Raw genomic sequence first — 17319 nt, 5'->3', positions numbered from 1 at the left:
ATAAAAAATATACCTTCATGTGCTACTTTTTTAGTAAAATGAGGTCGACATTTTGTATAATTGCTCGAAATTCAGATTTGTGGCCGTAATTTCTTTTCCGAAAGAAAGACATAACTTTTTTGTTATAAAAGATAAAAACAAATAGTTTTTTTGTTAAATAATCGGTAATTTCTGTATTTTATAAATACCTTTAAAAAAAATGCAATTTTTTATACCTTTAATGAACCAGTCATCATACACGACAGATAACCTGAGGTCACCCTTATTAAACGAATCTCAAAACGCTCCATATTAAATGAGGCCACCTTAATTGAACCAGTCTTCATACACGACAGATTACTTTAGTAGGTTCATATGGGTCGTCTAGGTTTTCATGATGTTTTATCGTATTAGCTCCTTAATTGAGCAACTACTTATGTTGGTGTGCTAGGCTTCCATGTTGGTTTATCGTGTTCTATGCTTAATTGAGCAACTACTTATGCTGGTTTGCCAGGCTTCCATGTTGGTTTATCGTGTTCTATGCTTAATTGAGCAACTACTTATGCTGGTTTGCTAGGCTTCCATGTTGGTTTATCGTGTTCTATGCTTAATTGAGCAACTACTTATGCTGGTTTGCTAGGCTTCCATGTTGGTTTATCGTGTTCTATGCTTAATTGAGCAACTACTTATGCTGGTTTGCTAGGCTTCCATGTTGGTTTATCGTGTTCTATGCTTAATTGAGCAACTACTTATGCTGGTTTGCTAGGCTTCCATGTTGGTTTATCGTGTTCTATGCTTAATTGAGCAACTACTTATGTTGGTTTGCTAGGCTTCCATGTTGGTTTATCGTGTTCTATGCTTGAGGGCATACGATACAGTTTTGATCCTGTATTTACAAGTTCATCAAAATTTGCATATAGGCTATTTTATACCTGATTAAATCAAATATGTAATAAAAAATATACCTTCATGTGCTACTTTTTTAGTAAAATGAGGTCGACATTTTGTATAATTGCTCGAAATTCAGATTTGTGGCCGTAATTTCTTTTCCGAAAGAAAGACATAACTTTTTTGTTATAAAAGATAAAAACAAATAGTTTTTTTGTTAAATAATCGGTAATTTCTGTATTTTATAAATACCTTTAAAAAAAATGCAATTTTTTATTCAGAAATAACTAATATTTATCAAATGTTCATGAATGAGGAAAAAACGTATTTTTTTACTGCATGTTTATCACAATTAAAAAAAATATTTACAGTTTTATAAAATTTGGGTCACATAATCTCCCTGCAAAATGAAACCAAATGCCGTTTTGAAAAATAGGGGTCCATAAACTCGTTTTCAAATTAAATCAGTTTGAATGATAAAAATCGGTCGAAAAATGCATCTTTTCCCGATATGTCACAGTTTGACGTCGCGAAAATAACAAATTACGTTAGCAACGTCATTACCTTCCCTGTAACTGTATCGTTTGCTCTTAATTGAACACCTATGTATGTTGCAAAACACAATTAACAGTTATCCAAGGCCTTAACGATGAAAATCACACCTTGTATAGACCTATAGTATGCTCAATTTGGTGGCTAGGGTAAAAAGATCCGGGGTCGGTTTGGTCAATATTAACGTCTGGCTATCCAAAAAGGGGATAAGGGTCTGTTAAATATTTGTCTGGCTTACGTTTACATTTCAGTATGAGTCAAGACTCAGGCATGCGTATTGCTACTTAAATTATAAACTTTCAAAAGGCCGCCAAAGTATGACTTAAAAAAAGTAAGATTCAACAGAAAACGAACTCTTGATGTGTTTTTTGTCCTAGTTTATTATATATAACAAATAAATGATCAATTAATCTTTATTCCTACTTAAACTGTAAGTTGAAACACTCGACCACGTTTGTTTTTTTTGTTGTCTAAATTAATGGACGATGATCCTGCTTCTTTCCACAGTGGCTCTTTGTGGTTGTTGGATCTGATGTAGTCGTTGTTGGATCTGCTGTAGTCGTTGTTGGAACAGTTGTTGTTGGGCATGCTTTTGAGATGGTGTCACTCTTATCACAAACTCCACCAGGCGGGGAACATGTTGACGGTCTAGTGCAGTTAAGCGACAGTGTGGAGATAGCTGAAAGTACGTTCGAAAGATGTGCTTTCAATGTTGTTTTACTACGCAAGATTTGAAAACAGAATTAGCAATATCAATTATTTTAATATAATAATCATAATATTTAGAACCGTTTAATCATTTTTTCTATGATATTTTTTTTTTACAAATGTTATTTGGAAAATAAAATAACTGATAATAATCAAAATATTTACAAAATAGGATGAACTTTGAAGTATATTAGAAATATTTGTCAAGGGGGTTATATTTTCAGACAGTCAAACACATATGTTGGTCACATACTTACAAGGTGGTCCCGTTGCTGCAAAGAAATTTGTACTGGTCAATGAAAGTAAAAACATTAAACAACATTTCATTTTCCTTTCGTCAGCTTCGATGCATAATTTATACTGATTAATATATTTTTACATTTGCCAAACTAACCGATTCAGCAAATAGATAAACAAACAAGCTACATGTAGTCGTTTATTTTCCATATATCTTAATGTAATAATTTTATTTACCATAGATCTTAATTTAATAATTTTGTTTACCATAGATCTTACTTTAATAATTTTATTTACCATAGATCTTAATTTTATAATTGAATTTACCATAGATCTTAATTTAATAATTTTGTTTACCATAGATCTTAGTGTAATAATTTTATTTACCATAGATCTTAATTTGATAATTGTATTTACCTTTGATCTTAACTTAATAATTTTTACATGGTGATTTGGATTACTAAAAGCATTAGTCGTTGTGATCATCTTTTCTTCGACATTTTATTGGAAATCTTAGTAATGACGATAACTCTAAAACTCATGACTTATAAAAGAAAAGAAATAAGAATTCATTTTGAACAAGAATAAACAAAGGAGAAACACAGAAACTGAAGAAGAAAACAAAACAGTGGGTGATGTAATTTGTTTTAGTACGTGATTTCCTACAAAGGGAAATGTTTACTTTACATTACACAAACACACTAAAGTATTATAGTAATTAACGCAAAATGACAAGAAACAAGCAACAATATACAGACACGGCATAGAAAAAAAACTACACCGACATCTTTTAAATGCGTTAGAACGAACCTTTGTCACCATCTACATAATCTACATAGATAGCTAACGAATGGACCTTCAGTCGTATAACAATGATCTACATAGATAGGAAACGAATGGACTTTCAGTCGTATAACAATGATCTACATAGATAGCTAACGAATGAACTTCCAGTTTTATAACAGTTGCAATGTTCTGGACTGATATTGAAATCATTACCAACAGATTAGAAATTCATAAGTAATCCATTACATTTATATACGATAGTATGTGTAATTTATTCTGTTTAAAAAAGAAGGCGTTTTTAAGACAATTATAAATGAAAAATGTATACACAATAACCGAACAAAACTGCCAAAACATGCAAACTTTGTTTTTAAACTATAAGAAATTAAAACTTTGGGCTGTTACCATTCTCGCTAGATTGGTCAAACTGTTGATACCTTTCTTTGACAAGTAGAAAAAAACATGGATTTTATAAGATTTTCAGAAACATGAAAAATATGAGAAAAAGGGAGGTAATGGGTAAAATATTAAAAGCATCATATAGCTAAGACTAGAAAATTCCTATATGCTGATCAAATGTCAAAAGCAAGATCAGCGAACATGTTTTAAAAAGAGTATACTCATAAAATTTTCTTACCAGAAAGTGCCTGAATAAAACGTGGCTCTTTACAAAAATCACATAAATTTGTAAATTCTCCCGTGTGGTTTGTAAAACGAAATCCATCTAAAAAGTGTACACATCGGTTGTTATTAGGTACATGTATTTCATGATAGAGCGAACTTTTTTGGCAAAAGGGTTTCTACAAAATAAATTCGAACATACATAATTAAATATGCTAGATATACTTATTGGAGATGTGATTAGACGATCAACGCAATAGTTTTTCTTCTTAACTACATCTATGTACGTTTCGGCAAACACAAATATTGACAGACAAGTATTCATATGGTTACCAAGTGAGATCATTTAATTGCAGACTTGTTCGTTTACTCTTATACATCAGTTTATGGACACACTCAATAAAGAACCGTCTTAATTTCGTTTAATTGATAAATTCAACAACACTTACCGTTATCTTGATGTTTTGTAAGAAAATAATAGATGTATTTCTATTTGTATCCATCTGATGAGTTTAGCCTTTTTTAATCGATTTGTATAGTAAACTGCTGACATAAAAGAGGCAACATAGACCAAGGGGACATTCAAAACTCAAAAGTGTAAGAAAAAACATCAACGCCATGAAAAATAATTATTAAGAAACAAGACTTATCATGGGCAAAACGAACCCGTTCAAAATCCGATGTAAACTTGCGTGCTCCGAAAAGTTGAACATGTCCTGAGCTACACAAGGTTTCTATGGTAAGTACAAATTTAGTAATACATCTCATTTGTTGATGTGACAATATGAAAAAGTAAATTAACAAAGCTTCCCACGAAAGTACATAACGGAAGGTCCCCTACCAAATGTCAAAATCAAAAGCTCAAACACATCAAACGACTAGTTAACAATGTATTTCTGACTTTGTTAAAGCATTTTCTAATGTGGAAAGAGGTGGATCAAACCTAATGAAAGAATCTTTTGACGCTGAAGTATAGTCTTTGCATCTGTATCATTGAAAAACTTGGTTTTATATATCTCGGAATTACAGTATCGTTTAAATGCAAATGTGCTTTAATTATAAGTATATCCAAGCAAATCACTACCTCCCAGTGAGTCATACTATTTCATTAGCCAACACTTTATATACAGGATTTATATGAACATTTGTAAGTAAGCATGTCAATCGAAAATGTTTGGAGGAAACTCAAATGATTTGGTGAATAAATATGTAATTAATCATATTATTGCAAAGCAATATAATTTTTCCCACAGAAATTCACAAAATTTAGCGTGCAATAAATTCCCTTATTCCCTTATTGCACTAGTGCAATACATCTTCAAAATTCATGACGTCATCAACTTCAAAATCTTAGTTTGAACAGATTCTTACTTTCAAATATTATATTGCTATATAATAAAAGGGTTATTGCATGAATATTGGGGAATATTGTCCCTCGTAGAACTCACATTGCACTCGCAAGATCAAATTCTACTCGGGACAATATTTCCCAAAATTGATGCAATCACTCTATATCATTAATAACATTAGTTGTACAAACTTTACTGTACCAGACGATTTGTTCGGGGTCAAAATGCTTTAAGATCCAAAATTGTAAGCAAAGAAGAGCTTATAAACAAAAACAATCATCATTTTTTTAGTCGTCAACAAGTTAGAATTTTGTATGAGGGAGATCTATATGTCTTTTTGTAGATGTTTCTAGATGTAAAAATCAATTTCAAAGATGTTTGTCATATCAAAAAAACGCTGACTAAGTTTGATTAAGAATACGAATGCTAATAGGTGATTGACCAAATAAGCAAAAACGCTGGTCAGGTAGTATCTTGTAAGTGAGAAGTATCAAGCAAACTATTCTGGGACATTATTCTTAATGAAAGAAGAAACATTATTGTAATGATCTCAGGTGTAAGCATATACATATATAATGATGGTAGCAAAAGGTTTGTATAAATAGCTTAATTATGTCCCAAAACGGATAAATCCTAAGATAGAATTAAATATCAATTATTTTCATTTTTTGTGAAAGGTGTTATTGATGATAATTATTGAAAGATAATTGGCAGATACTTAATTGATATGAAAAATACTTTTGATTATATTCTTGAAATTTAAAGAAATCTTTTCTAAAATAAGTGTGTTTTTGATAATCTTTTGATATAAACAAGTATCATACGAATATGCTAATGCAAGTACTCAACTTAGAGTGTCTAAAATATGAGACTTTAATAATTAGATCAACACAATAAAAACTTACTCCAACCTCCCATTATAAACTCAAGAGGAATTTCAGGATCATAATAAATCGGGAAGCATCTAAAGTCGTCAGAATCGCCCTCCCTAAAAAGATGGAAGATATCATTAGTTTATTTGGTTCAAAGTATAAATTACCTTACTTGCTTTTTGATCATGTACATTATCTTTTATTTCATGTTATGTTTTTTTTTTTTTTACCCTTCATTAAATGCTCTACATGAGTCTACATCTAGCATATATATACATGCACACATATAACATTGCGGTTGTTATCCAACGCAATCATAGGTTTGAACGTAGTTTTCAATTTCGACTCGTTTATATTTTTCCGTTTTGGCTTGTATCATATTTTCCCTGCGATTTATATCACCCGTTCATCCTATATTGACTCTTAAAATTCAGAAGTTTATCTAAAATTGAGGGTTCTTTGTATATGGCCCTCCAAATTCTGTTTCGACCCCTAACATCACTGTAGAGACATTTATTGTTGAATTCCGGATCTTGTGTACTAAAAAAAATATTGACACCATATGTTTTTGGCATAACATCATGGCCTCAAGTGAATTTTTTTCTGTTTAGTATTTAATTTATATTAAGATCCATTTTGTTACATCTTGTTATCAATTTTATTCGGTAATCGCCAATGGCAGTCAGCAGGGTTAAAGAACATCAGTTGTTCGACATGTTAGTCAAATGCGTTTTGTTTAAATATACTTTTTCACTTTTTTGGTCTTTTGGAAAATGTTGTTTGTGCTATTTTGAGACCCTTTTAAAAATTTGTTTTACATGCACACGTATACAAAATGAGGTTTTTATCCAACGCAATCATATGTTTGAACGTAGTTTTCAATTTAGACTCGTTTATATTTTTTCGTTTGGGCTTGTATCATATTTTTCCTTCGGTGTATATGATCCGTCCATCCTATATTGACTCTTAAATTCAAGAGTTTATCTAAAGATTCAAGAGTTTAACTAAAAATGAGGGTACTTTTTTTTATTGCACTCCAAATACTGTTTTGATTCCTAACATCACTGAAGAGACATTGATTTCTGAAAATCCGGATCTGGTGTACTAAAAAAAATTATTGACACTGTATGTGTGTGGCATAACATCGTGGCCCCAAATTGATTGTTTTCAGTTTAGTATTAAATTCATATTTAGATCCATTTTGTTACATCTTGTGATCAATTTTCTTTGGCAATCGCCAATGGCAGTCAGCAGTGTTTCAGAACATCAGTTGTTCGACTTGTTAGTCAATGCGTTTTGTTTAAATATACTTTTTCACTTTTTTGGTCTTTTGGAAAATGTTGTTTGTGCTGATTTTAGACCCTTCTACAACGAAATTTGTTTTACATGAACACGTATACAAATTGCGGTTGTTATCCAACGCAATCATAGGTTTGAACGTAGTTTTCAATTTAGACTCGTTTATATTTTTTCGTTTGGGCTTGTATCATATTTTCCCTCCGGTTTATATGATCCGTTCATCCTATATTGATCGTTAAAATTCAAGAGTTTATCTAAAAATGAGGGTACTTTTTTTCTAAAAATGAGGGTACTTTTTTTCTAAAAATGAGGGTACTTTTTATATGGCCCTCCAATTACTGTTTCGATCCCTTACATCACTGTAGAGACATTGATTGTCGAAATAAGGATCTGGTGTACTAAAAAAGTATTGACACCGTACAGTATGTTTGTGGCATAACAACGTGGCCACAAGTTATTTTTTTTCTGTTTAGTATAGAATTTATATTAAGATCCATTTTGTTACATCTTGTGATCAATTTCTTTGGCAAGCGCCAATGGCAGTCAGCAGGGTTAAAGAACATCCGTTGTTCGACCTGTTTGTCAAATGCGTTTTGTTTAAATATACTTTTTCACTTTTTTGGTCTTTTTGAAAATGTTGTTTGTGCTGTTTTAGAACCTTCTACAACGAACTTTGTTTTACATGCACACGTATAAAAATTGTGGTTTTTATCCAACGCAATTATAAGTTTAAACGTAGTTTTCAATTTAGACTCGAATATATTTTTCGTTTGGGCTAGTATCATATTTTCCCTCCGGTTAATATGATCCGTTCATCCTATATTTACTCTTAAAATTCAAGAGTTTATCTAAAATTGAGGGTACTTTTTTCTAAAAAGGAGGGTACTTTTTATATTGCCATCAAAATACTGTTTCGATCCCGAACATCACTGAAGAGACATTTATTGCCGGAATCCGGATCTGGATTACTAAAAAAAATATTGACACCGTAGGTTTGTGGCATAACATCGTGGCAAAAGTTAATGTTTTTCTGTTTAGTATTACATTTATTTTAAGATCGATTTTGTTACATCTTATGATCAATTTTCTTTGGCAATCGTCAATGGCAGTCAGCAGGGTTAAAGCACATCAGTTGTTCGACCTGTTAGTCAAATGCATTTTGTTTAAAAAAAAACATCCCTTTTTTTGGTCTTTTGGAAAATGCCGTTTGTGCTGTTTTCATGGTTTTTAGACCTTTCTACAACGACATTTGTTTTACATGCACACGTATAAAAATGGCGGTTTATATCCAACGCAATTATAGGTTTGAACGTAGTTTTCAATTTAGACTCGTCAATATTTTTTCCTTTGGGTTTGTATCATATTTTCCCTCCGGTTTATATGATCCGTTCATCCTATATCATGTATATTGACTCTTAAATTCAAGAGTTTATCGAAAAATGAGGTAACATTTTTCTAAAAATGAGGGTACTTTTTATATAGCCCTCCAAATACCACGAAGCAATGCAATAGAAAAAAGACAAACATGTATCATGACAAAAACGATAAAAAAGATGTAAAAAGTCCAATGAATTTATAATAAAACAACATCAGTACATCAAACAGAAAAAGCACGTAACCAATATTAAAAGACATAATGCAACAAGAATGTGTCCAAAGTACACGGATGCCCCACTGGCACTTTCATTTTCAATGTTCCATGGACCGTGAAATTGGATCAAAAGGCTTATTTGGCTTTAACATTAAAAAGGTCATATCATAAGCTTCAAGTGTACTAAGTTTCAAGTTTATTGGACTTCAGCTTCATCAAAAACTACCTTGACCAAAAACTTTAACTTGAAACTCCCGCTTTCATTTTCCATGTTCAATAGACCGTGAAATTGGGGTCAAAAGTCTAATTTGGCTTTCAAATTAAAAAGATTATATTATAAGCAACAAGTGTACTAAGTTTCAAGTTGATTGGACTTCAGCTTCATCAAAAACGACCTTGACCAAAAACTTTAACCTGCGGAAGAACGAACGAACAAACGAACAGAGCCACAGACCAGAAAACATAATGCCCCTCTATTTTCGTAGGTGGGGCATAAAAACGACCACAGCACAACAGCACATTATAGGGATGCATAAGTTCTTATGATTCTTAATATCAGATTACATTATGCGTTAAATTTTGAACAGTTACATACCTAACAATTAGAAATCGTTCTGTAATTTGATAGCATTTATATAAAATATATGGCGGTTCATCGCTCATCAGGCTTGTTTGACCATCAGCGTAAAATTCCCATGTCCTCCCAGCCGCCTCACCAGAAAAGTAAAAAGTAAATGTTTTATTGTGCCATGGACAGGGAAAATGACATGGAAATTCAGTCATTCCTGCAAAGACAAGTAAACAATTAATTCCAAAACACATTATAGAAAAAAGCTTAAACAAATAAAATGTATGTTGTGCCATTTCCTTTACAACATACTGTAAATTCATTATTATTCGTTGGATTTTGTGGTTTTCTCAGGTACAGGTGAACCACGAATTCAAACGCTCAACGGATTGCACATTTATATAAGATATGTATGCAGACATTCACAATTCCGAGAAATCAAATACCCAAATGCTGGTTTTCCTCAATCCACGAAATGTTATAGCCACAAAAATAAATGAATCAACAGTAGCTATATAATATGTAAAAACAAATGTATCAGGCTAAGGAACATTTTTAAATCTTAGGCTGTTGTTTACGAGTATCCGTCCAGGTTTAAATCGAGAAGAAATACAATAAAAATTCCAAGACAATGAATGTTTTCACAATTAATCCTGCACCTGTAATAACTTTTCCAAATATGTTTTGTTGGTATTGTCACCTATACCATTCCAACAAAATTAAATGATCACAAAAAACAAATATAATGCACCGACGATTTTGATATACATCTGGTCGGATATTAATAATATAACAGTTATAGCTTTTCTACGAGGTTAATACATTATATAACGACCCACAGAAGTATGTTGATCTCTGACTTCGCCCTCAGTCAATACACTATTTTAAGGTCAATATATCCTCGTAACAAACTCATACAAAAGCTATAAGTGTATAATATCATTTATCACACACATCAGCATGCCCAAATTAGGACACACGTTTTTACGATATTCATTTTATAACAATATATGCATTTTATATCTGAAGTATTTTTCATAAAGAAATACGTGGATGCAATACATAGATCGAAGAAATATTGTTTCTATGTGACAACAACTATTTTAACGGAAATTTGTGAATTATAATTATAATAAGGCGTTCTTCTTTCGCTTCGGAAACAAAGACATGTTCTAATTCTATTAAAACAAGGACTGCAAGTTATAACCGTCATAATTAACATTGCTGTGTTTTGAACATCACAAAAAATCAAGACGGACATTTGTTTTGTTCGTGGTCGCTTTGATTTTAAATAAAACCTTTACAAAAGTAATGTTGCATACACCTGTGTATGTGTTTATCGTTTAACTGATAATTTTATATAACATTTGGACTGATAAAATCAATATGCATGCCGTTTGAAAGCGTATAATAGATGGAATTCATTATGTTGAACAGTCATAAGGCATTAATAGAATAACAAAGGGACCACGTATATGTAATTTCGTAATTAACTGTTTGGCTTCACGGATTTATTTACACAGGAACGTTACTAAACTAAACGACACAAAGGTGTAGGTCCGTTTACCGCCACAAATTTCAAGTTCATTTGACGAAAGATTTTTGACACTTTTTAAACACTTAAATGTCAATTTCAATTGATTCAGTTATTTTTTGTGAAAGATTTAAACTGTTTCACTCATTAAAAACTCTCCGATTCTAGCTTAAATATGAAAAATCTATCAAATATGCTAAAAACTGTGACTTTTCAGATGGTTTTTGTTAAAAATGAAAGTGGCCGCATCCGTGTTCATTCTCGACCTTTATACATGTTATGTAATATCATTAAACACAACTTACATTACAATATAAAGAATGAACACGAATGCGGCCACTTTCATTTATGACGAAAATGGTCTAAAATTTAACTAAAATGCTGAAATTTTGAAGATTTCAGTAATTTAGCATGATTTACTGATGCAAGTACCCTATATATGTGTATGGAAATGCCAAAAACAGCCCTTATGTATGTAGCAGAGGCATTATACTTTCCAAAAAATAACTAAAGGTTTACATTTAAACAATTTTGTAAAACTGCTATATTTTGGGGCCAAAAAAGGGTCTTACTGAACCTTCTCCTTTCAAAATGTTGAAACACAAAAACATTTAATCAAGTTATTTGTTCTGTCAATATTACAGTAGAGTAAACAACATATGTTTTTATTAAAGTTATAACATAGAAATAATCGATTAGTATTACAATGTATGAGAAGCCCTTAAATCTAACCAGTTTGTCTATATGCAAAATAACAAATATTTCGATACGATTCGTTTGAATTCGTTATCAACTCATCACATAATTTTAAAGGTCAATAGTCACAGTGTGGGAACGGAATTATACGGCTTTATAATGATTTGGTCATTCGGGAGACTGTCAATTGGGGCTCCGACATTCGTAATAATAACAAGTTGCATGATGGAATGTTTGATGAACTCAAGTTTTCCTACAAAACGTTTCTGCTTCAAGATTTTGTAATCAAGACGTTTTATACGTATGTCATTGTATATATGAACCAATAAAATTATAAAAACAACATATGCATCAAATTGGATTGCAGATCATCAGATAGGTGGACCTCCGAGTAAGTCGTTCAAAACTGTGACGGAGAGCGATCAAAATTGTTTAGTAAACATCGACAACCCCATCGTTACTATCCGAATTTTCATATGTATCTTTTCTGATATGTACTCCTACCTGTGTGAAATTTTGAAAGCTTTTGTTCAAGTAGAAACCCTAATATCTTCATTTTCCAAATGTCAGAAATTTAATTGACTGTACAATCGCTTGGAGCCCTTCTTTACAATTACTCGGAGCTTTCCTTAGCCAAATTCATTAATAACATAACATATGCGTTTATTGGTTGTTCCTTGTCTGTCCCATTACATTCATCTATGGTATTTGATATAACAATGAGCACGGAATCTGTTATTTTGCCGATTAATAAAGATATTATAAAAATAAAATATACTTGAAGGTGTATATATCAGAGAGAAAATTAGCTTTCGAACAATAAGCATACAACTCAAAATAAAAGGACAGTACAAATGTAAATAAATCACTAAAACGAAAAAAAGTGCTCGTACAAAAATAAGTAACCGAAAAAATTACTAGGTGCTCTGGAAGGGTAATCATATTTTTAAGTTCCCTTTAGTTATTAATCCAAATAGTTTAAAGAAATATATATACGTATTCTAACAATACAATAAAGAATTTGCATGGAGCGAATGACCGTTTAAACCGAGAACTTTCTGAAAAATGACCGAATTAATGTTTTAAAGGATAAAAAATACAACAGTAGTATACTGCTGTCCAAAAGTCAAAAATCGATTGAGAGAAAACAAATTCGGATACAAGCCAAAACTCGAGGGAGACACATGAACTATAGGAGAAAAAGAACGATCAAACAACAGAACACTAAAGTGCAACAAAAACAAACTACAACGCAACATACATAGACACAAACTATTAGATAACAATTGTCATAATCCTGACTTAGTACGGAACATTTTTAGAATCAATGGTTGGGTGCACGTAGTTTTGTTGCTAGCCAAACCTCATGTTTAACTGTAATGTTTAATATAATGCTAAACTGAAAACATTGCATGACGGGAATACATTACAAATTGTATGCAAGAACATCCAAGACAGAGAAATACATTAACAAAAAATATAAAGGTACATTGCAACATGATGACCACAGAACAACAGCACATAGCTAACAATAATGTAGGACAGTACACAGAAATAGCTTAATAGAATAACGACTATTTGAAATATTTTATAACAATTACAAGAATGTTAATGTAGAATTGTGTAACTAATTGTTCAGCTTACTATATAAAAATGACAAAAATAACGAAGTCGAGGAAAATTCATAAGGGATTAATACTAATCAAAGGTTAAAATTAAACGCTCAAAACAACTTATGGTGGTATGATTATGCAGGGAAAACACCTTTTTTTATATTAGAAACTAATCAAAATAAAAGACCTGTAAAATAAATAAGGAAAAGAAAGCTATAGCTTTCAGACATTAAGGTTGAGAATATAAAAAGAACAGATAGGGTCACCGTACGTTTTTTCCAGCTAAATTACAAAATAGGAAAATTCCATGTAGATTCCATCAGAAAATGCACTGCGTTGGAGTAACTTCCCCTAAAATTGGCAGTTTCAAAAAACATTTCAAACAACCGAAAATAATCTACACTTATATATAGTAACTTTTATAAGTTACATTCTTATAAGTTAGTTTATTTTAAAGGAAAATTAACATTAAATATCAGAATTCCAGCATGAAATTTTGCTAACTTGATACATAAACTGGTCCTTAGATTCTCTGATTTTTACAATCCAAAATGGCGGTGGACACCCATATCACCTTAAACGAATTGATAACAACTCTCATACAACTGAACTGAGACAGTCATATTCTAATGTAAAAATATATGACAGTCGTATATTATAAAGACAACAATGCCTCAACAGGACAATCATACATAAAGTAAAATGGTCAAAAATACGGGTACAGTCGTCAACAATGCGTCAACAAGAAAAACATACATAAAAAGTAAAAACGTCAATAATACGGGTACAGCAGTCAACAATGTATTATAATCTTTATCACAATGAACATTTTTTAGATAGCATGGTAAAAGGACCACATGCCTTTCTATATTGAGCTGAAATATTAAGGAAAATATTGTGACTGTTATATAGCTTTTAAAATTGTTTTCTAATTTTCGTGTTATTTTCTCCAATTCTTAATTTGTCGATAAGTAAGGGAAGCAAGATTCTTACCTGAAGAAAATTCAAAAAGTGACAACATTAAATAAGTCACAATTTTCTTGAGATTGTGCATGATGTCTGCTCAACGTCTGTCTATTATGTTCAATTATATATACAATATCGTATAGTATACATATCTTTAATTTTTACCAGCTGTGGCGAGTAAAAACCTCCTTGTCTAAAAGGTAAGAAATCAATGAACGCAAATATCTGATGACATGTCTACTGTGGAATCAATTATCTTTGTGTGTATCTATTTTGTTGGTTAAAGAACGTTTGTTGTCCATTCGTTTGACGTGTTTTTTAGTATTAGATTTTACCATCTGGTAAGGGACTTTCCGTTCTAAATTTTTCCTCGGAGTTCAGTATTTGTGTGGTTTTACTTTTTGCATATTTGTGGATATTTAACTACGTGGTTCTGATAAAGTTTGCCTTCATTTCTTAAGAAACATTTTAATTCCTTGACCATTTGAAATCGTTTCTCCTGTATCCACGAAAATTAGTATCCAACTAATATTTATGAATTAATGTTATAAAAGTCTTTGTGGCGTTTTGTATGAACTTTTTTATCCAACTACATGGAGGTATTGATATTTAAACTACTTGTGGTTGTCTGGCACAACAGTGTTAACAAAAGTATAAAAGATGATTATCCGTTCTGAACTGCTTACATGAAGAGAACTTTTTTTTAGTTTTATCTAACTTAATCTTCCCTTCGTGAATTTTACGGACGCCATCACGAATTGGTTGACCGTTATGGAATAACCGTTTCACAAATGATATCGGATATGTTCATTACGTCCTAACTACAAGCCCCTTCCCTTTCATGAATGTGACCTACCAAATTATACTATTTAACCGGATCTGTAATCACATAAGCAACCCGACGGGCGCCACACAGGATCTGCTTACCCTTCCGGAGCATATAGCAGTGGCGTTGTCAGTTTGTTTTAGATTTATGAGTTTGACTGTCCCTATGGTATCTTTCGTCCCTCTTTAATAATAATCAGTTTTTACAAAATTTTGTTGTGAAAGATGCATTTCTTTTAACATTTCTGATTAATCACTGGTACATTTTCTTAATGAAATACACCTTTCAAAAAATGCAGGTTCAAATTTGATTCAAGAAAATAATCAGTTTCCTTGAAAATAATTACTATTTAAAAAAAAAAGATAATTGTTTAGACTCTCTCCTCTATATGTTATAACGGTATTCAAAATACTTAAACGGTGCGTTTTGTATTTGAACCTAATACTATTATCATTTTAACTCCCTCAGGCAAAGTTATAATTTTTGGTTTTATATATCCTTAACTGTTAAGGTTTTTTTTACATCCTCGGCTTTCTAGTAGTCGGCTTTGAGTGTTCCCGGTGAAGGTAGACACAGATAATCATTTCATGTGCATACAATTTACAACGCATTGTTTTCATTTTTTGAAAAATAGGCACCAATACATGTAACATGTTTCTTTTAACAAGTCCTACATGACAAAAACGCCACCACATTCTACCGTTAAAAAACAATTTTCATTTTTCAAAGATTGACGTTTCAATTTCATGAATTTCTTAAAAACAAGAGTGATAAAGAAAATAGTTTTCAGGTATTTGTGATCCAGTTTGCATTGTAGAAAGAAATTGATTGATAGGGTGTTACATCATGGAAAGTACAATACATTCTTCCTTGTTGCAATTTTCAAGGGACTTCACCGATCATAGTCAATCTGTTACACTTGTTATCTTCCTTGTTCTAAAAAAAAGCTATAAATTGTACTTTCTAAAATCATAAAAAAAGCTGGTAAATGTTTTCCATTGGAATTGTAAGAAGAGACATGCACATTGCGATAAAAGCAAAATTTAAATTTAACAAGAATTTATTTCACAAAAGTCTTAATGTCTGAATAATATCATAATAATTAGGTACAATTACAGCATGTCCGCTTTTTACGGTATTTGAAATATTTTAAGAAAGTTTTAGAACTTGTTTGGAAATATTTTCAAGTGATAAAAGAAAAATAAATAACTTAAAATTATATCTGTATAATTGGTCTGTATAATTACATCTCATGCAGACATGTATGATATATATATACTATGATTGATTTAAAAAAGAATTAGGAATACAAATTTCGGACGGAAAATGAAACAAATATTTTGCTTTAATTAAAAATTAGAATTCTGAAAACTGTATTCGAAACTTAAATTGAAATTTTGAATCTTTTTGGCAAATATCAAACCAATCTCATGGCACTCATAAAACTAATTAGTTCTTATATTTTCAAAACCGTGCAATTTTCAACATTTTATTGATATCTACAAAAAATACAAAATGGCAGCTTTCAACATGTTCAAAGTTAACACAAAAACATCTTTTAAATGCTAACAAAATATTTTGTCAAATGTTATTTAGATATCGCAGAAAATATCAAAATCATGTTACAAAGTATGTCATCAAAAATGTTTTCCAAATATTTTCCAAAACATTTCAGCAATATTTGTAAAACGTCATTAAAATGTTATAAAATTTGGAAGACAATGTTATAAAAATGTTTTTGAAATTTTTTTAATTCTTGTTTTATGAGGTATGTTTAAGGAATATCATTAAAATATTTAATAGAAATTAAAAAAAATAATTTTAGAACATAATTCAAACATTTTCCTGGTCTAAATTGAATAATTTTTGATAAATGTTATATTCTAAAAACATCTTTGAAATATTTTCCAAACATTTTTCAAAACATGTCAATATCTTTAAAACATCATTAAAATGTTTCAGAAATTGTAGCCAATGTTTTAAAAATGTTTTGTATCAATGTTTTGTGTGTATGTTTATAGAATATCATTAAATGTTTGATCACATTAAAAAGATATTTTTAAAACATAATTCAAACATTTCTTCTGGTTGTACTATTCAGAAAATATAATCAGAACATTAAATAAAATGTTTGATAAATGTTTTCACAAGTAATCTGCACATCTAGATTGTAATAATTTTTCAATATCTTTCTAGTGTTTTTAAATGTATTTGTTGAAGAAGATTGTCCATTC

General features: G+C 30.8%; 1 protein-coding gene across 1 annotated transcript; it reads right to left on the bottom strand.

Annotated features, from left to right (window-relative positions):
• Positions 1-1850: 1850 nt before the first annotated feature.
• On the bottom strand, positions 1851-9665 carry LOC139498127 (uncharacterized). The gene is made up of 5 exons (XM_071286460.1): positions 9478-9665; positions 6026-6108; positions 3788-3874; positions 2385-2399; positions 1851-2098 (listed from the first exon to the last, which is right to left on the bottom strand). The coding sequence occupies exons 1-5, from the start codon at positions 9663-9665 to the stop codon at positions 1890-1892; spliced, it is 582 nt and encodes a 193-aa protein (XP_071142561.1). The 3' UTR covers positions 1851-1889.
• Positions 9666-17319: the final 7654 nt, after the last annotated feature.

The sequence above is a fragment of the Mytilus edulis genome, chromosome 12, assembly GCF_963676685.1.
Source record: "Mytilus edulis chromosome 12, xbMytEdul2.2, whole genome shotgun sequence".
NCBI classification, from domain to species: Eukaryota; Metazoa; Mollusca; class Bivalvia; order Mytilida; family Mytilidae; genus Mytilus; species Mytilus edulis.
The sequence above is the reverse complement of the archived record's forward strand: the minus strand, read 5'-3'. Positions and strand labels throughout refer to the sequence as shown.